Source organism: Cherax quadricarinatus, chromosome 33 (genome assembly GCF_038502225.1).
Source record: "Cherax quadricarinatus isolate ZL_2023a chromosome 33, ASM3850222v1, whole genome shotgun sequence".
Lineage (NCBI taxonomy): Eukaryota > Metazoa > Arthropoda > Malacostraca > Decapoda > Parastacidae > Cherax > Cherax quadricarinatus.
In genome coordinates, this window is record NC_091324.1 from 13541544 (window position 1) to 13563919 (window position 22376).

General features: G+C 38.0%; 1 protein-coding gene across 5 annotated transcripts in view; it reads left to right on the forward strand.

The window, feature by feature from the left end:
• The first annotated feature begins 2232 nt into the window (after positions 1 to 2232).
• Positions 2233 to 22376, forward strand: part of LOC128693914 (probable serine carboxypeptidase CPVL) — a 41521-nt gene continuing 21377 nt past the window's right edge. Inside the window, exons 1-5 of one of the 5 annotated variants that reach the window (XM_053783805.2) lie at positions 2233 to 2394; positions 15616 to 15813; positions 16738 to 16954; positions 17139 to 17258; positions 19371 to 19554. In XM_053783805.2, coding sequence (XP_053639780.2) covers positions 16781 to 16954; positions 17139 to 17258; positions 19371 to 19554 — 478 coding nt within the window. In that variant the 5' untranslated portion in view covers positions 2233 to 2394; positions 15616 to 15813; positions 16738 to 16780. Of the gene's footprint in view, positions 2395 to 2846; positions 2987 to 3827; positions 3847 to 8999; positions 9413 to 15615; positions 15814 to 16737; positions 16955 to 17138; positions 17259 to 19370; positions 19555 to 22376 lie in introns of those variants that run through there. The other 4 variants (XM_053783802.2, XM_053783804.2, XM_053783806.2 and 1 more) reach the window with 4 other exon arrangements.

Sequence of the window (22376 nt, forward strand, 5' to 3'; positions counted from 1 at the left end):
CTGATGGATTACCTGAGAACTGAAATGTCAAAGGGGAACCTCATAAGTATTGTAACCTTAGACCTGCAAAAGGCCTTCGATACTGTCAACCACAATATATTATGTACGAAACTTCAAGCTATCGGTATAGGTTCTGTAGACTGGTTTAAGTCCTACCTTAGCAACAGGGGACAAATTGTCAAAATCAATACAACGGAATCAGAACCCCTGCCGATAACATGTGGAGTTCCCGAAGGTAGTATTCTGGGTCCCTTATTATTCTTATGTTGTGTCATTGACATGCCTATCAGTGTCAGGTGCAAACTCTTACTGTATGCAGATGACAGTGCCCTGTTAGTGTCAGGTAAAAACCCACAAGATATAGCTAATGTTTTAACACTGGAACTGGAGTCCTGCAGCAAATGGTTAGTAGACAACAAGCTATCATTACACCTCGGAAAAACTGAAGCCATTCTCTTTGGCACGAAACATAACTGAGAAGGGTAAATAATTTTAATGTCCAGTGTAATGGGGAGCCCATCACTTTGGTTTCATCAGTAAAATATCTGGGAATCCCCTTTGACCCATGCATGTCAGGAGAATTGATAGGGAACAGTGTAGTAAAGAAAGCGAATGCCAGACTGAAGTTCCTGTATAGACAAGCACAGTGTCTACCTACTGAGGCTCGCAGGACCCTATGTCTAGCCCTTATACAATGCCATATGGATTATGATTGCTCTTCATGGTACTCTGCCTTGACAAAAAAACTGAAAGACAGACTACAAATCACCCAGAACAAAATCGTAAGATTCATCCTGGGGCTGGGACCAAGAGAACATGTAGGCCAGGATGAATTACAGCAGTTGGATATGCTGAATGTTGAAGACAGTAAAACAACTGAAGCTAAATCATGTTTATAAAATTGCTCACAAACAGTGTCCAGAATATCTTGCTGTCAATTTTGTCAAGGTTGGGAACCAAAGCAATCATAGTACTAGGGGGAGAGAGCACAACTTTGTAGTACCCACAGTCATTGGCCAGGCTTCAAACACCTTTTATTGTACAGCAATAAAGGAATGGAACAGACTACCCGCACATGTCAAAGCCAGTCATAGCATGAACCAGTTCAAGAAGAGTGCCAAAAGGTGTCTGATGAATGTAGCTACAGAAAGGGAGGGGAATGATTTTCTATTTTTTAGCTAACATACGTGTAAATGTTACCTTATTCCTAGTAATGACCCTCGTATTGTAGATAGTCTTAATGACCCTCGTGTAGTAGATAGTCTTTTTAGTATGATAATAAGATGTTATCTTCATTATAGAATAATAAGAAAATATTATAACCTTTATATTATAATAATAAGGTAAAAGGACCCCAATGGAAATAAGTCACTCAGTCTGACTTTTTTGGCTTATCCTAGGTTCTCTACACATATGCTGCTATGTATGATAATTCTATGTAACTGTATTTGTGTATACCTGAATAAACTTACTGAATGAATGAATGAAAAAAAATTGTACGATTTATTTGACTGTCGATGACGTCTGAGTACGTCTGCTAAAAATTCTAATTGTTCACCTTAAATGCGTTGTCAAAATGCTTTGGATCTAAAGCACTAAATTTGGAAACCACATTTTTAAAATGCTCAAATCCTCTACTTATGCTATTTTTAATAGAATCTAATGACACTAAATAGGATTCAACTGTGAATTTCTTTTGGGTATCAAATATTCCTTCATCCTCTGCACTTTCATTATGTATTTTTTTTCTTTTGCGTTCTTTGGGCTATTTGTATTCCGTATTAATAATTTTCGAGCCAAGTCAGTTGTTTCATTCACACTCTGAGTCTAGATTCATACTCATTTCCCATATTTTTCATATTTTTTTTTTTCAAAAAGCTGAATCAAATGAAGTCGTTGCCAGATTAGACATTTTTTTGTAAATAGGTGGACAAATTGAAAGCTTTGGTGTTTCCAGTATACCCTTTGCCTCAGCGAGCTTTTTAGGAGTACAGTTTTTTTTTGTTTAGCTCATCATCCAGAATTCTCTATAGAGCATTTACTAGTACTGGTAAATTCTGCAAAACTGCTGACTTTTTGGAAGCCCATTTATTATCACATGGTTTCTTGTAGTCAGTACGAAAGATTTGATCTGATTGCATTGTTCTTTTAGTACTGAAAGACGACATAAACTGTTTCAAAAGTGGTGTATCTTATGTGAAAGATATATAGTGATAAGACAACATTATCTGGCTGTGATGAGTCAACATGGTGTTGGGTGCTGTAGTGTAGTTGAGTCAGGTTCAGTACACGTTAGACGCAGCAGCTTCCACCACAAGTTTCCACACCCCGTGACCAGTAGTAAATTGTTCTTCGGGTGGTGTAACGCCAGTTATTTTGGATCACAATCTATACGTGAGTACTTTATATATTATCAAAATGGGTCAATAAAAACACTCACAGTGTTGGAAGAGGTTATAAAGAGTGGGAGAAATAATTTACGGGACTTGCCCCGCCCATGCTGTAAAGCCCTCGTGGCTTAGCGCTTCTTTTTGATTATAATAATAATTGCCCCGCCCATAATTTGAGGGAAGGTTCCTTGAAACAGGCGAAGAGGCTTCTAATCCAAGGAACCGGACCTGTGTTTCCCTTCCTTGGATCAAGCTGGATTACCTCACATTACCCAGGTGCTATATAATCCCTTTGGGATTGGCCCTCCCCATGTATGTACTATTAGTAGTAGTAGCAATTAATACAGTGAAAAAAGTAACTTGATGCGTGAAGATGCTGATAAACGTTTTTGTTGAGAAAATTCTCAAACAAATGACCCTAGTGGGTTTAGCGCTTGGGTTTTATTATCATCTCACACAAGTATCAAAATAAACAAAAATAAGAAACAAGGCTCTCAGAAGAAACCACGGAAGCCGTGTTAAGACTTAAGGTGTCATCCTGATAGTAACGAAGTGTTGTGACAAATTTACTCCTCCAGGGAGTTTCCTTGACGCTGGTGAGGGGCTCTTGATCTAGGGGATTTGATCTGTGCTCCAGTTCCCTGAATTGAGCCTGAATATCTTCACCCACTACATGCGCTGTATACTATTGAGTTTAGCGCGCCCCCATAATTATAATGTAATAAATTTATGAAGGGGTTCAGGGAAACCGGCAGGCCGGACTTGAGTCCTGGAGATGGGAAGTACAGTGTCTGCACTCTGAAGGAGGGGTGTTAATGTTGCAGTTTAAAAACTGTAGTGTAAAGCACCCTTCTGGCAAGACAGTGATGGAGTGAATGATGGTGAAAGTTTTTCTTTTTCGGGCCACCCTGCCTTGGTGGGAATCGGCCAGTGTGATAATAAATAATAATAAAATTTAAATAACGAAAGACCTAGGTTTATTCAGTAACTTTGTGCAGAGCAGAACCCAGATTAGTGACACCATCAACATGTAAACTCAGTTTTTGGAGACAAAATAGGAATCCTAGAAATTTGATGTATAATTTTAGATAAGCTTATATTCGTTAATGCAGTCTTTGTGAGCGAAATGGCCTTTTATTTGGCCTTATCTTGAAGAGTAAACCTGGCAACCCCAATAGAAATAAATCACTGACTTTTTTTTTGGGTTATCCTAGGTTCTCTACACACATTCTGCTATGTATGATAATCTATAACTACTTGTGTATACCTGGATAAACTTTTTAATCCTGTAGTGTGACCACACCGGTACCAGTTAGGGGGAGTGTTGTCTTATCTTGCAAACACGAGTAGTATTAATCAGTAGTATTGTCTTGCTCTAACATTACTGGTAACCAGGAGTATATTTCTTGCTCTAACAACACACAACCAGTAGTAGTGTTGTCTTGCTCTAACACTGGTAACCGGTTATTTACGCTCTTACTTTAAGTTGAGCTAATGTGTTTTTGATCCTTTTTTGGACACCCATAATAAACTTTAGATTTCAGAGTTGCCCAAGGTGTTAGCTTGAGTTAAGTAATATGTTTATTTAGGGACAGGTACACATAAGTACTGTTATGATACACAGTGTAAATTACCTAGGATAACCCCAAGAAGTCAGTGACTTGTTTCCATTGGCTGAATACTTGGCACATTTTTGGGGGGTTATAATAGGTAATGTACATACATGCTACTGTACTTGGAGGGAGTTTAGGGGTCAACGCCCCTGCGGCCCGGTCCATGACCTGGCCTGGCGTGGATCAAGACCTGTTCAACCGCTGTTACTGTTGGCTGCAGGCAAACCGACGTATGAACCAGCTCCATCTTGAAGACAGCATGGGGTGCTGAGAGGCAGTTGAACAATCTTGAGCCCCTGACACTTATTGTGTGGTCTCTTAGTGTACTCATGGCACACCTGCTTTTCATTGGGAAGATGTTGCACTTCCTGCCTAGTCTCTTGCTTACGTAAGGAGTGATTTCCGTGTGCAGATTTGGGATTGGTCCCTCTAGAATTTTCCCAGTGTATATGTACTTTGTATGATCATTGTATTTGTGTGAACCTGTACCTAAATAAACTTGCTTATAGTTTGACTTCAGACTTATCATGGGATAAATCACCCTTCAGTACCTTAATTCCGGCAAAGGGCTCTTGATCCTGGGAATTGGAACTACCCTGGACCACCTTGGATTTAACCAGATTGCCTCTCATTTCCACTTCAATAGGGGTTGTAATTACCTCATAAGGGTTTAGGGCTTCCCCATGAATATAATGTACTATTGTGTATATAATGTGTCCATATCACATTTGTGTCTTCAAAACTATTTTAAAAATGTTTGTTGTGCATGCATGTAATATTTAAATTAAAACTTAACCTAATGCCACTCTATTATTTACCGGTGGCCTGGTGGCTAAAGCTTCCGCTTCACACATGAAGGGCCCGGGTTCGATTCCCGGCGGGTGGAAACATTCGACACGTTTCCTTACACCTGTTGTCCTGTTCACCTAGCAGCAAATAGGTACCTGGGTGTTAGTCGACTGGTGTGGGTCGCATCCTGGGGGACAAGATTAAGGACCCCAATGGAAATAAGTTAGACAGTCCTCGATGACGCACTGACTTTCTTGGGTTATCCTGGGTGGCTAACCCTCCGGGGTTAAAAATCCGAACGAAATCTTATCTTATCTTATCTTAACTTTTCCAAATTTAATTCATTGTTTTGAGTTCTTTATTGTTCAGATAAATAAGATATCCCCAGCACCTGCTTATATCCTTTATTCATACTTAGCTTCTACCTTTATACTTAAAATAATTTCTGCACAAAATGCTCTAAATAACAAGGGGCATTCTATAAAGAGGTTTATACATGTCTGTTTACCTTATACTGACTATACTGTACTTTATTGAATCAAAGTTATGTACATGTATTGTCATAATTCTACATATTTCAAGGGGCTAAGTTCAGGGCTTCTAGGCTATCTGTATAAATAATAACTTATTCAGTGGACTAATTTTGTCGTCCTTTGTATGTTCTCTAATGTATTTAAAGTACATGTATATGTATTCTCGATTTCATATGATTATTGCAAGCTTTGCAAATGTGATAATTACAGGTACAGGTTACTTAAAGTTTAGTTTGGTTTAAAAATCACAGTTTTTATATACTTATTGTAAATAATTCAAATTTTAAATTTGCATATTTACTGTACTGTAAAGTGAGAGCTTTAGTAAGTAAGTAAGTAAGTAAGTTTATTCAGGTAAACACAAATACAGTTACATAGAATTATCATACAAAGCAGCATATGTGTAGGGAACCTAGGATAATCCAAAAAAGTCAGACAAAGTGACTTATTTCCATTGCCTGGCTTCACACGGCGAGTCTCTGGGTTCGATTCCCAGCCAGGGTAGAAACATTAGGGGTGTTTCTTTTTCGGGCTCGACACGGCGTATGCTGTCAGTGGCCCTGAAACCCAGCAGAAGAAGTAGTAGTAGTAGTCAAGGAGTAAGAGGGCCTTAACACTATCTCAGTTTATTTTCAGGGTCTTGGTACACTAAAGTGTGAGCCAAGTTTGATTCAGAATTTTGCCCTTTTCCAGGGCCTGTTTGGATATTGCCAAGGTTCGGATAGTGACAGGCCGGATGTGTGAGGTATCACTATGTATGTATGTATGTATATATATATATATATATATTATTATTATTATTATTATTATCACACTGGCCGATTCCCACCAAGGCAGGGTGGCCCAAAAAAGAAAAACTTTCACCATCATTCACTCCATCACTGTCTTGCCAGAAGGGTGCTTTACACTACAGTTTTTAAACTGCAACATTAACAGTAGTAGGTTGGTAGACAGCAACCACCCAGGGAAGTACTACCGTCCTGCCAGATGACTGTGAAACAGAAACCTGTAACTGTTTTGCATGATGGTAGGATTGCTGGTTTCTTTTTCTGTCTCATAAACATGCTAGATAACAGGCATATCTTGCTACTCCTACTTACACTTTGGTCACACTTCACAGACACACACATGCATATATATATACATACGTCTAGGTTTTTCTCCTTTTTCCAAATAGCTCTTGTTCCTCTTTATTTCTTCTATTGTCCATGGGGAAGTGGAAAAGAATCTTTCCTCCGTAACCCATGCGTGTCGTATGAGGCGACTAAAATGCCGGGAGCAATGGGCTAGTAACCCCTTCTCCTGTAGACATTTACTAAAAAAGAGAAGAAGAAAAACTTTATATATATATATATATATATATATATATATATACATATATATATACATATATATATATATATATATATATATATATATATATATATATATATATATATATATATATATATATATATATATATATATATATATATATATATATATTTGGGAGTGGACATGTCAGCGGATGGGTCTATGAAAGATGAGGTGAATCATAGAATTGATGAGGGGAAAAGAGTGAGTGGTGCACTTAGGAGTCTGTGGAGACAAAGAACTTTGTCCTTGGAGGCAAAGAGGGGAATGTATGAGAGTATAGTTTTACCAACGCTCTTATATGGGTGTGAAGCATGGGTGATGAATGTTGCAGCGAGGAGAAGGCTGGAGGCAGTGGAGATGTCATGTCTGAGGGCAATGTGTGGTGTGAATATAATGCAGAGAATTCGTAGTTTGGAAGTTAGGAGGAGGTGCGGGATTACCAAAACTGTTGTCCAGAGGGCTGAGGAAGGGTTGTTGAGGTGGTTCGGACATGTAGAGAGAATGGAGCGAAACAGAATGACTTCAAGAGTGTATCAGTCTGTAGTGGAAGGAAGGCAGGGTAGGGGTCGGCCTAGGAAAGGTTGGAGAGAGGGGGTAAAGGAGGTTTTGTGTGCGAGGGGCTTGGACTTCCAGCAGGCATGCGTGAGTGTGTTTGATAGGAGTGAATGGAGACAAATGGTTTTTAATACTTGACGTGCTGTTGGAGTGTGAGCAAAGTAACATTTATGAAGGGGTTCAGGGAAACCGGCAGGCCGGACTTGAGTCCTGGAGATGGGAAGTACAGTGCCTGCACTCTGAAGGAGTTAGTTTAATATGTTTATTATGCACCCCATACCCATCCTGTGGGCGGTAGTCAAAAGATTACAGAGGTACATAATTGGTCCAGGGACTGGACTCCAAAGTTTTGATAGCTGAGCAAGTTACAAAGGTAATGAACTAGATCTGGTCATAATCATGACCAAGTTACAAAGGTAATGAACTAGATCTGGTCATAATCATGACCAAGTTACAAAGGTAATGAGCTCCAGGTAGAGCTGGTCACACTCATGAATAATTGCAAAGGTAATGAATCATAAACACATTAATCATGAGAATTTACAAAGGTAATGAGCTCCAAGTAGAGCTGGTCAAAATCATGACAAGTTTCAAAGGTAATGAATGATAAACACGTTATCACATGATTACAATCATAGACAAATGAAGGAGGGGTGTTAATGTTGCAGTTTAAAAACTGTAGTGTAAAGCACCCTTCTGGCAAGACAGTGATGGAGTGAATGATGGTGAAAGTTTTTCTTTTTCGGGCCACCCTGCCTTGGTGGGAATCGGCCAGTGTGATAATAATAAAAAAAATAATATATATACATGTATGTATGTATATATATATATATATATATATATATATATATATATATATATATATATATATATATATATATATATATATATATATATATATATATATATATATATATATATATATATATATATATATATATATTACTTTACATACTTCACTCAAACATGAATTAATTTACATTTTATTCAGGCAGTTTTGAAAATTGAAAGTTAATTTGCAGTTTTTAGAATAATCATATATGCTTGTCCATATCATTGGGCCTTTTTATTTGTATGGAGTGTGCTCAAGGCATTTACTTGACATATCAAGAGATATTTCTTTTGTTATATTCTGCTTGTATGTGTTTTATTGCAGTTCTTCAAAGTACTGTGCATGTTTCCTTACACCTGCTGTCTTCGTTCACTTAGCAGTGAGTAGGTACCTAAGTGTTAGTTGACTGGTGTGGATTGCATCCTGGGGAGACTATAAGCAACTGCTTGCTGCTACCAACAGTAACAAAACCTACAAGAATCTCGGAGACAAGCATCTTATTAGACCACATCTGGACAAACACTATATCCCCTTTAAAATCAGGCATAATCACAGACAACACCATAGACCACTACCCTACCTTTCTCATAACCAACCTAGGTAAATTGCCCCAAGACACTACCAAAGTTACCTTCAAACTACGTAATGAGATAGCTATTAATAGCTTTTTAACAGCAGTGACGAACATAGACTGACACAACGAGCTAGAAATCTATACAGATACAGCGAAACCCTGGGTTTCGGCCGCCCTGAGAATCGGCTGCTTTGGGTTTCAGCTGCTTTTTTCAGCCAAATTTTGTCCCGTTTTTTGGCCATTGCCCTGGGTTTCAGCTGGTGTACCAGACCTGTCTGCCTCCCTGCGCAGGCGTTGTGAGCCAGTCTAGCGTTGTTTATCCTTGAGTGAACATTACCCTGCGTGCTCATCCTGCCAGCCAGCCAGAGAACCAGCCAGGCATCCAGCCAGCCAGGCATCCAGCCAGCCAGGCAAGCAGCCAGCCAGGCAACCAGCCAGCCAGCCAGGCAACCAGCCAGTCAGCCAGCCAGCCAGGTGACCAGCCAGCCAGGCAGCCAGCAAGCCAGGTAACCAGCCAGCCAGGCATCCAGCCAGCCAAACAACCAGGTAACCAGCCAGCCAAACAACCAGGTAACCAGCCAGCCAGCCAGGTAACCAGCCAGCCAGCCAGGCAACCAGCCAGCCAGCCAGCCAGGCAACCAGCCAACCAGGCATCCAGCCAGGCTTTAATACCTGAAGTCCTTATGGAGGAGGATTTCCCTTCCAAACAATAAGTCCTCCCTCTCTCTTCCTCCGTATCTTCCAGATGCTAGCAAGTTTCATCAGTAAAGGTAAGTAAATGTTATTTTAAATATTTATTTAAATTTTAATTGATCTTTTGTGTACTATTATGTATTTATCTGTTTTGTATGTAAAACTATAGTTATTCTTTAAAAAATGTATTTTTTTTGTTTTGTGAATATTTTTGTGGGTCTGGAACGGATTAATGGTATATACATTATTGCTTATGGTAAATGTTGCTTTGCCTTTCAGCCGTTTCGAGTTTAGGCCTAGCTCCTGGAACGGATTACGGCTGAAACTCGGGGTTCCACTGTACTGATGAATGTATTAATAATTTTCTAAAAAAAGCCCCAATACCTCTGTAACATGCATTTCCCTAAAAAAAAAAACAGATCACAGCTAAGAGACTGAACAGTCCCTGGCTAACACCCAGCATCCTCAACTCCATTAATATAAAGCACCTATATGAAAAACAGTACAGAATGGGGCAAATAACCAAAAACCAAACTAAACATTGCTCATCAATCCTAACCAGCCTGATAAGGTAAAAAAAAATGTGTTATGAGAACAGATTACATAACTTAAGAGATGATATAAAAAAGATCTGGAAAACATTATCTGAAATTCTAGGAACCAAAAAGATATCCAAAAACAGAACAATCAAACTAACAAAATCAGATGAGACCCTACTCCCACCAACTGAAAAGGCTGACTCAATGTTTTCTCCACCATACGAAAAAACCTAGCGAGCAAAATCCCAACCTCAAACACCCCTCCAAAAGACTACCTTACTGGCACCTACCTGAATATAGTATTCCTAGCTCCGACCAACCCAACAGAAGTCTCACTCATCATCAACACATTAAAAAACAAGGCAGGAGATTTAAATACCTTACCACCTTTTTTGTACAAAAAAGCTTCTCAAGTACTGTCACCAATTACTGCAACACTCTTTAACAAATCAAATCTTCCACCTTCCCAGCAATTCTCAAAATAGCGAGGGTCACCCTGATCCATAAAAGAGGAGATCGAGCAGACCTGAATAACTACAGGCCAATATCTAACTTACCCTTTCTCTCTAAAATTTTTGAAAAATTAATTTATAGGCAGATTTATTCCTACCTACTCAACCCCTGTCAGTTTGGATTCAGGCCCAATAAAAACATGAATGATGCTATTATGCACATGCTAGAACTAATATACACCTCTCTCGAGAAAAAAGAAGTCCCATTGGGAATCTTCATTGATTTACGTAAAGCTTTTGATACAGTTGACCATGACTTGTTGCACATAAAATTAACACACTATGTTATAAGAGGGCACTCCCTCAACTACCTAAAGTCATACCTTCGCATCAGAAGCCAATATGTGTACGCAAATGGAGCTAACTCTTCCACACAACCAATTACAGTCAGCGTCCCGCAGGGAAGTGTCCTTGGCCCACTTCTCTTTCTCATTTACGTCAATGACCTACCAAGTGCATCTCAAATACTCAAGCCCATATTATTAGCAGATGACACTATATGCGTCTTCTCTCACCCAAGCCCAGTCATACTAGCCAACGCTGTAAATGCTGAATTACAGAAAATATCTACCTGGATGATGACTAACAAGCTTACTCTCAGTACAGTATTGACAAAACCTATTTCATTCAGCTTGGAAAAAGAACTATAAATGTTCTATTTAACATAATGATAAACGGATCACCTGTCACAAGGCTCACAGAGGACAAATTCTTAGGAATCTACCTTGACAGTAGCCTCTAATTTCAGACACATATGTACAACAAATCTCCAAGAAAATCTCTTAAGACAGTAGGCATACCATCAAAGATATGGTACTATGTTCCACACCCAGCTTCCTTGCCCTGTATCACTCACTGATTTACCTCTGTCTCACCTATGGAATTTGTGCATGGGGTTCAACAATAAACCATCTCGGATCACTAACAACCCAGCAAAAGGCTGCACGCAGAATGATGATGAAGCATACTCCATCAGTATTCAGAAGTCTAAACCTACTCACCATAGAGAACATCCATACCTATTATTGTGCCTGCTACATACATAGAACACTCCACTCAAATATAAACCCTCCACTCAAACTTCTCCTTACCAACCTTAACAGGGCATACAACCATAACACAAGGCACAGGTCACTCTTAGATGTTCCACATGTCTATCTCACACTGTAAAAACTCTATGCACATAAAGGGTCCAAAAATTTGGAATTCATTACCAGTGAATACCAAAGGAACCCAGTATGTACATCAATTCAAGACTCTTCTTAAAAACCACGTACTTACCCAAAACTAAATACTCAGTACCTGACCTTACCAACAAAGCTACCAAATCACTCTCCACCTTCTCAAATTATAATTGCTCAGTGTTACTCCCCTAGCTTCAGAACACCAAAAGTAAATGCTCAGAATACAATAAATTTTCATATTTTAACACAAATATTTTAATGCATATGTTGAATAACATATACAGTGGACCTCTGCCTTACGATATTAATCCGTTCCTGAGAGCTCATCATAAGCCGAAATTATTGTTAGCCGAATTAATTTTCCCCTTAAGAAATAATGGAAATCAAATTAATCTGTTCCTGACACCCCAAAGTATGAAAAAAAAAAAAATTTTTTTACCACATGAAATATTAATTTTAATACACACAAACTGAAGAAGACATGCACAATTACTACTCTACTAAGAATAGAATACATGACACCTTTATGTCCATATGCCAATATGTCCATCATTACACTAACTGAAACCTGGCTAAAGCCTGATATTACAGATGTCTATGCCATTCCTGGTTACACAGCCATACACAACTGTAGGCCAGACCAACAAGGGGGTGGCACTGCTATATACTACTCAGACCAACTAGAATGTATCACTAATACTTGCACAAGGGATGAACATGGGGAATATATAATAGCTAAATTCAAATCCAAATACCTACAAAAACCTCTCATAGTGATAAACATCTACAGAGTTCCACAATCAAACATTAGCCATTTTAGTCAAAACCTAGGAAGTATGATAACTGATGCACGCATGAACAAAGATCACTTACTACTCTCAGGTGACTTCAATATAAATCTCCTGCAAGACCAGGACCCACACGTTACTGAATTCACAAACACAATGAGTAACTGCATGTTGCTACCAACAGTAACAAAACCTACAAGAGTTACAGAGACTAGTGTTTCCCTACTTGACCACATCTGGACCAACACCATATCCCCTTTAAAATCAGGCATAATTACAGATAATACCACAGACCACTACCCTACTTTCCTCATAACAACTCTTAGTAAAATACCCCAAGACACTACTAAAGTCACCTTCAGACTTCACAATGAGGCAGCCATTAATAACTTCACAACAGCAGTAACAAACATTGACTGGCACACTGAGCTAGAAATCTATACAGATATTGACGAATGTTTTAATAATTTTCTGAAAAAGACCCAATACCTTTATAACAAGCACTGCCCTAAAAAAACTAAACAGATGACAGCTAAGAGATTGAACAGTCCCTGGCTAACACCCAGCATTCTCAAATCCATAAATACAAAACACCGATATGAAAAACAGTACAGAATGGGTCACATAACCAGAGACCAAACAAAACGTTACTCGTCAATCCTAACCAGCCTGATAAGAAGGGCAAAAAAATTGTATTATGAGAACAGATTATCCAACTTACGAGGTGATATAAAAAAGACCTGGAAGACCCTATCAGAAATTCTGGGAACAAAAAAGATATCACGACATAGCGAAATAAAATTAGCAAAATCAGATGAACCCCAACTCCCACCAACAGAAACAGCAAACAGACTCAATGATTTCTTCTCCACTATAGGTCAAAACCTTGCCAATAAAATCCCAAGCTCAGATACCCCACCAAATGACTACCTCACTGGCAACTACCTGAACACACTGTTCCTAGCTCCGACTAACCCATACGAAGTCTCCCTTATTATCAATGCACTGAAAAACAAGGCAGGAGATTTAAATACCTTACCACCCTTTATATACAAAAAAGCGTCACAAGTACTATCACCAATCATTGCAACACTCTTTAACAAATCCATTGAATCCTCCACCTTCCCTACAGTTCTCAAAATAGCAAGGGTCACCCCGATCCATAAAGGAGGAGACCAAACAGAGTTGAATAACTATAGGCCAATATCCAATTTACACCCTCTCTCAAAAATCTTCGAAAAATTAATTCATAAACGAATCTACTCCTACCTCATCTCCCAAAACTTTCTCAACCCCTGCCAATTTGGATTCAGGCCTAATAAAAATACTAATGATGCTATTATACACATGCTAGAACATATATACACTGCAATAGAGAAAAAAGAAGTCCCACTGGGGATCTTCATTGACTTGCGTAAAGCTTTTGATACAGTTGACCATGACTTGCTCCACGTAAAATTGTCACACTATGGTATTAGAGGGCACTCCCTCAACTACCTCAAGTCTTACCTCAGCAACAGAAGCCAATATGTGTACGCAAATGGGGCAAGCTCTTCCGCACAACCAATTACAGTTGGTGTCCCACAGGGAAGTGTCCTTGGCCCTCTTCTCTTTCTCCTATACATAAATGACCTACCAAATGCTTCGCAATTACTCAAACCCACACTTTTTGCAGATGACACTACATACGTCTTCTCTCACCCGAGCCCAGTCACGCTAGCCAATACTGTAAACACCGAATTACAGAAAATATCTACCTGGATGAGGACTAACAAACTTACACTAAACATTGACAAAACCTACTTCATTCAGTTTGGTAACAGAGCTACAGATGTACCTCTTAACATAACAATAAACGGATCACCTATCACAAAGCTAACAGAGGGAAAATTCCTAGGAATCCACCTCGATAAAAGACTCAAATTTCATACACATATACAACAAATTTCTAAGAAAATCTCCAAGACTGTAGGCATACTATCGAAGATACGGTACTGTGTTCCACAGTCAGCCCTCCTGGCCCTTTATCACTCTCTTATTTACCCCTATCTCACCTATGGAATTTGTGCATGGGGCTCAACAACAATTAACCATCTCAGACCACTAATTACCCAACAAAAGGCTGCAGTTAGAATGATAACAAATTCTCACTACAGGCAACACACTCCACCAATATTCAAAACACTCAACCTACTCGCCATACAAAACATCCATACTTATTATTGCACCTATTACATACATAGAACACTTAACTCTGATATTAACCCTCCCCTCAAACATCTCCTTGCCAACCTCAACAGAACACATGACCATAACACAAGGCACAGATCACTCTTTGATGTTCCTCGTGTCCATCTCACGCTATGCAAAAACTCAATGCACATAAAAGGCCCTAAAATCTGGAATTCATTACCTGTAAATATAAAAGAAACACTACCTGTTTATAAATTCAAGTCTCTTCTCAAAGATCACTTACTCACTCAAAACCAAATAAATACTGAATAACTGAACCTTATAAATTGTATATCCTAAATGTTACTCACAATTATATCACACAAATGTTAAACCTAGGACCCAATCTAACTTTATTATTTTTTTAAATACACTACCTAACAGAATACTCCATTCGACTGAATGTACAGCAATGCAAGCAACCATATGACCTGTCTTTGTAATACTCATTTGTGCTTTATAGTTATCTGTTTACAATAATGTTTTATCACTGATTTCATCATTGCTTAGTTAAGATTAAGTTCATTTTAAGCCAGCCCGTAATGCTATGCATATAAGTGGCTTTGGCATGCTGCTCTTACCTGTATTTTTTGTACCTCTGTTTGTATGCTTAAATTACTAAATAAATAAATAAATAAATCTGGTGATGATTGATGGGATGGGAGGAGGGGAGAGTGTGGAAGTTATTGTTTAGAAGGGTAGTCCCCTTCCATTAGGACTTGAGGTAGAAAGTCCTTTGCCGGGGTTACTTCCCTTCTTCTTTTAATGCCACTAGGACCGGCTTGAGAGTCACTGGACCTCTGTCGCACAACAAATCTGTCCATAGAGCTCTGTACCTCCCGTTCCTTTAAGATTTTCCTAAAATGGGCCATAACATTGTCATTGTACAGGTTGCCAACACGGCTTGCAGTAGCTGCATCAGGGTGATTTTCATCTGTAAAGGTTTGCAGTTCATCCCACTTTGCACATATTTCCTTAATCTCTCTTTTCAATTCTATACTAATTCTCACCCTTTTTTACCACAGGGATGGCACTAGAAGCTTTCTTGGTGTCCATGGTGACTTATTTTGCAGTTACAAGAACTAAAAACACTGGGATAATGTGAAATTTACCGAATGTATGTGTAGATGCGACCGCACTGGCTGGCTTGTGAACACTGGCACTGAGGCCACATGTGGGATGTGTCCCGGACGAATCACGTAAAGCGAGTTTTTTATCGCGAGGTGAGGCAAAATTTTTGCGTTCAAATGCTTCGTATGGCAGATTTAACGTAACGCGATGCGTTCGTAAGGCGGGGGTCCACTGTATTTGACATAAGTATAGCCTGTTGTATAATTAGTGCAACCTGATCAAACTGTTTTTTATGTCTAGTGTTAAGTAATCAGTAATCTGTTACGTTGAGACTACCTGTAATGCCAAGGCATGATAGTGGCTCTCTTTGCACTACAAATCATTGTAAACCCTCAATGTAAACTACCTATGTATATATACTTCCTACAATTTGTCAACCACATTGTAAACTTGCAAGGAAATAAAAATCTCAATCTAACACACTATTTCTTGAGTTATCCTGGGTGGCTAACCCTTTGGGTTAAAAATCCAAACAAATCTTAGTTTATTCTTATGCAGGCTGCTGGAAAACTCTCTTCAAGGGGAGGGGGTGATGTTAGTGAAGGGCTCTTGATTCAGTGAATGTGAGCTACATTTCACTTCCTTTAATCCAATCTGATTATCTCCCATTCCTCAGGTGCTCTGCGACTCATGCAAATTCAGTACTACCCTTTCAATGTAATAATTATTATTAATGCTGAAGAGCAGCGCTGTATAGCCCTTGTGGTTTAGCGCTTCTTTTTGATTATAATAATAATAATAATAATGCTGAAGAGTCTCGCTTGTAGATTGAAATTATAGAGTGTAGTAATCTCTTGCCCTTTATTTAATTTTCTTTTGTTGTAGGTATACTTGTACCAGTGTTTATTACATTTTTTTGTATAAAACTGTAAATACACATTGTAACCTTGACAAAGAAACAAATCTTTATCGTTTATCTTCGTGTATTTCATCCTTCCTTAGTAATGTATTGCATTTTTTAAATGCATTTGGTATACTAATAGATTTTTTTCTTTTCAAAACTGAAAAAATTTCAGGTTGAAACTTCGAAGCAGACATTAAAGTGAAATATAATTAATCATGACGTGCCTGTGGGTAGTAGTGGTTCTAGTGGCTGTTGCCTCTGTGGAGGCCAGTGGACCATTTCGTAAGATGTTTTCTAATCATGGAAATTTGAATATTCCTCCATCTTTGTGGGATGATGTTGGAGACCCTCTCTTTTTAACACCACTTCTGGAAGCAGGAAAAATTAAGGTACTGAGTAGCTTAAAGCTGTCTTATACATTTACGTTTGTGAATTGAAAGTGTTGTATGATATGTAGCAATGAAAAAAATGACCTTTATGATATTTTTAAATGATATGCACAAGATTAATTGCCCTTTTAAAGTGATTTAAATTTTTATTGTTTAATTTTTTTCAATTTAAAATTATTTCTAGGAGGCAAGAACCCTGAGTTATGTAAAGCTTGGACACCGCCTTAGTCATAGCTTCTCAGGCTTTTTTACAGTCAACAAACAGTACAACTCTAACCTCTTCTTTTGGTTCTTCTCAGCAATGGTAAGTGTACACGTGATTTACTTTTTAGTAAGTATCTTGACAAAGAATAGCTATAAGATATCTCATGCCTCATTACTTTATTTTGTGTACTCAATTTCTGTGTAGCATGTATTTAAGTGGAAATGCTTACATGCTGGAAATGCTTTACATAAATATGGGGATTTTCCATGTACCAAATATTTACATGAAATGTATCTTATTGGAAAATAATAATAATAATAATTATTTATTGAAATAACACAATGTTAAATCAAAACTGTATGCTATATAGAATCATAATTAAGCACCTTGGGAATGAATTAAATAAAGCAGAAGGTAGCACACCAAACTGAGAATTATTCTGAGCAACATCTGGGCACCATTATTTTAAAGAGGGTTTGCCAACTAGTAGCTTCATCAATACAATACAGAAGTTACTTGCAGATGTTAAAACTTGAGATAGTAGAAGACGAGGTAATCAGTATTGAATTGATAAAGCTACTGGTTTTTGAAACCTCTTCATCCCATCAGTAATGTATGCAATATAGTACCTGTACTTAATGTGTCTTAATTTTTAATTTTGTACATATAATAAAACATTGGTAAGCACAAAAGAAAGCCACTTATTATGCAGTGTAATAATCATGTCTCTCCTAGTCCTTGTCTCTGTTAAAATCATCAGATTCAACTGAGAAAACCTGGTCTGAGAGTGGGCCATGGGGAAGATCCTACCCAGAACCTCTTAACAGGTAAAAGATAACAGTGTTGTTTATATTCATGTAGAGCGGACCTCTGAACTTACAGAATAAAGACACAGATGGAATGTCAAATTGAAATTGGCAGTGAGGTATTTAAACAGGTTAGTAAATTAAATATTTGGGAGCTGTATTGTACGAAGAGAACCATTGGGGAAAAATATAGGAGAGCAGTGCAAGTCTTTGTATCCCAAGGGATGATTATAAAAGGTAGAATTTTTTTTTTTCAACAAACCAGCTGTATCTCACCAAGGCAGGGTGACCCAAAAAGGAAAACGAAAGTTTCTCTTTTTAAATTTAGTAATTTATACAGGAGAAGGGGTTACTAGCCCCTTGCTCCCGGCATTTTAGTCGCCTCTTACATCACGCATGGCTTACGGAGGAAGAATTCTGTTCCACTTCCCCATGGAGATAAGAGGAAGTAAACAAGAACAAGAACTAGAAAGAAAATAGAAGAAAACTCAGAGGGGTGTGTAGATATATGCTTGTACATGTATGTTTACATGGAGAGAGTTCTGGGGGTCAATGCCCCCGCAGCCCAGTCTGTGACCAGGCCTCATGGTGGATCAGGGCCTGATCAACCACGCTGTTACTGCTGGCTACATGCTTTCCAACCTACGAACCACAGCCCGGCTGGTCAGGTGTAGTGTGACCTAAGTGTAAGTAGAACTTGCAAGACGTACCTGAAATCTTGCATGTTTACGAGACAGAAAAAAGGACACCAACAATCCTACCATCATGTAAAACAATTACAGGCTTTCGTTTTACACTCACTTGGTGGGACGGTAGTACCTCCCTGGGCGGTTGCTGTAAAGGTAGAAATATTGCTATGAATATAAGGAAAAATAGTTTCAGTACTGTATACTCCCTCAAACTCTTCTGTAGTAATGAAACATGGACAGGAAGTGAGCTAAATCTAAAATTCATAGTGCTCAAATGGATTAAGACATGCATGTGGTATTAGTGGTATGGAGCAAGTCATATAGAAAGTGTATGGAAGAGCAGGATGGCAGAGATGGATTACGTATATGTAATGTGAATGGTAGTGGAGTGAGAGACAAATAATAGTTTGTATATCAGGAGAGAAAAATTGATAGTGGAATTACAAGATGATATAAGGAGTTTGCAACCCTATTCATGACCTCCTTCATGACTTGTTTCTGTAGCAGTCTTCAAGTTTTAAATTCCATGATGTATTGCTTGTTATTCTTTGAAGTTAGTTTGTAGCATTCTTATTTTTTATATACTGTATGTTTGTTTAGGATTTTTAACTAAATTATATTTTATTCTGACATGCTTTCAGTAAATTAAGGTTTTCTTCCAGTTATCACTAGAATTTTATAAATAACAAATATGCAATTCTGTGTTTGTTTCCCAGACAGGATCAGCTGATGCCCCAGTTTTAGTGTGGCTTCAGGGAGGACCTGGTGGTTCCTCTCTCTTTGGCTTGTTTGCTGAGCATGGACCTTTCAGTATTGATGCCTCTCAGCATATTGTTCCTCGCAACTTCTCCTGGAACAGAAATCATAATATTATATACATTGATAGTCCAGTAGGCACAGGTGAGAAGAGTATATTCTAACTGAGAGTACATTTGGAAACTGAATTGTTACTACTTTGTTAGGTAAAAACCTTGGATTGACATGGAAATTAGTTGTTCCACATATAAGGCTATTTTAGTAATGTTTGACTGACAGGTATTATCTACACCTATAACAAAATTAAAGATTGAACTTGACATTGGTAAATGTGCAAAAACAATAATACGCTAAATAATCTATGTGATACTATCATACTGTACAAAGTGTTTTATTAGAGGCTAGAGAGCTTCAATTATTCACATTTTCTTGGTACCCCTTGTCTTTTTACTTGGTGTATGACCCCTAAATTGAAAACTAACTAGAGGATTTCCTTCAGAATGTGCACATCTTTATCATGAATGTCAACATCAAGCAGATTAGAGCATAATTTAAAAAAGATAGGGCCAAAAATCCTTGAATAATTTGGACATTCAAAATTCCTTATTATCCACTGTTTTAGGATTAATGTCATCTTCAGGAATCTAACCTTCCCAGTCAAAGGGTTGACCTGTGTGTATAGCATTTGTATTTGTAAATCTCATAATTTCACTACCTCTATCAAAGGTGAAAATATTATGGAAAAGGTATATGGGATACAAGGAGAATATAATCAGCAAGTAACAGAGGTGAAGGTTTATAAAGTAAAGGAGGCAGTTAGAGTAAGATATAAACAACTATTGAAAGAAAGATGGGCTAGTGGGAGTATAGGTAATGAGGCAGAAGAAGTATGGGGTACATTTAAGAATGTAGTGTTATAGTTTTCAGCAAAAGTTTGTGGTTACAGGAAAGTGGGTGTGGGAAGGGAGAGCGATTGGTGGAATGATGAGGTAAAGAGAGTAGTAAGAGAGAAAAAGTTAGCATTTGAGAGGTTCTTACAAAGTAGAAGTGATACAAGGAGGGAGGAGTATATGGAGAGAAAAAGAGAGGTTAAGAGAGTGGTGAAAGAATGTAAAAAGAGAGCAAATGAGAGAATGGGTGAGATTCTATCAACAAATTTTGTTGAGAATAAGAGAAAGTTTTGGAGTGAGATTAATAAGTTGAGAAAGCCTAGGGAACAAATGGCTTTGACAGTTTATAATAGGAGAGGAGAGTTATCAAATGGAGAGTTAGAGGTATCGAGAAGATGGGGGGAATATTTTGAGGAACCGTTAAATGTTGATGAAAATAGGGAAGCTGTGATTTCATGCAATGGGCAGAGAGGTATAACATTTTGTAGGAGTGAGGAAGACCTAGTTGTGAGTGTAGGGGAGGTGTGTGAGGCAGTGGGTAGGATGAAAGGGGGTGAAGTAGCAGGTATTAATGGGATAAAGACAGAAATATTAAAACCAGGTGGGGATATAGTGTTGGAGTGGTTGGTGCTTTTATTTAATAACAGTATGGAAGAGGGTAAGGTAACTAGGGATTGGCAGAGAGCATGCATAGTTTCTCTGTATAAAGGCAAAGGGGACAAAAGAGAGTGTAAAAATTTTAGAGGAATAACCCTGTTGAATATGCCTGGTAAAGTGTATGGTAGAGTTATTACTGAAAGAATTAAGAGTAAGAAAATCAGACGATAAACAAGGGAGTTCACTTCTCAGTCATTAGCCGCCTCTTTGCAGTATATTTTCATATGGTTTTTATGGTTGTATTCTCGTTTTTTTGGTCTCATTTGTTAGAATGGAAGATATATTACAGAAATAGATAGGATTTTGATTTGGTTCATAACAAAAGGTACCTTGAAATTGAGCTTAAAGTAGCAGAAATGTTCGATTTTTGCCTGTGTTCAATGAACTTTCTTGTGTAATTCAAGTTGGTTAATTTTATTAAGTGTATTCTAACCTAACCACTCTGTAATCCAGCACACTACAGGTCTCAATAATGCTGGATTTGTGATGGCGGACCTGTACCACAAGGCTAGTTTAAAATGTTGAATAGGACACTGACAACCAGGAAAATACGAGAAAGATAGGAAGATGCTTAATCAGGTTAATGATACATCAGACAAGTCTTAGTAGGAGAGAATTACAGTAAAGGAACATAAAGAACTAATTCTTTACTAACTTTGTTTCATTTAGAAGTCTTGTGAATTGTTTGGCATACTTTTAGGTAAACTATTTGCTCTGAATTTTTGCAGACTGAGCTGTACATGAGGCACATATAAGACACTATATATTTTTTTTAATCAATCAATCAAGTTTATTCTCTATAAGGATTACAATGCGGGGTTTACAGATTTTGGATATTGTGTGGTTTACATGTTTTAAAATACTAATTACAGAGGGGGCCACTAGGGCACCTAGCATGGCTAGGCATTTTGGGCAGACTTAGATTAATTCTAAACTTTAAATTATTACAGATTATGGTATTAAGGCTAAGTGACTACATTATAGTTTGCAAGTTTAGCAATGTGAATGCTTTTGTTTTGGCACAATATATAGTGTCTATATTGGAGTATCATAGGCAAGCTTATGACTAGTTAGGGTTCATTATTTTAAGATTAAGATTCGTATTTCTGTGTTTATAGTCAATGGGTGAGTGAATGTAAGTGTGAACCACCAGGTGGTTTACATGTAGTTAGTTGACGGGGTGTATCAGGGAGATAAGATGTTTTCTAACTGTAGTTTTGAAAGTGATGAATGTGTCTGCAGTTCTAGAGTTTTCAGGTAGGGTGTTCCAGATTTTAGGCCCTTTGACACACATTGAATTTTTGTAAAGGTTTAGTCGGACACGAGGAATGTCATAGAGATGTTTGTGTCTGGTGTTATGCCTGTGGGCCCTGTCACAACTATCAAGAAAGCATTTTAGGTCAAGGTTAATATTGTAAT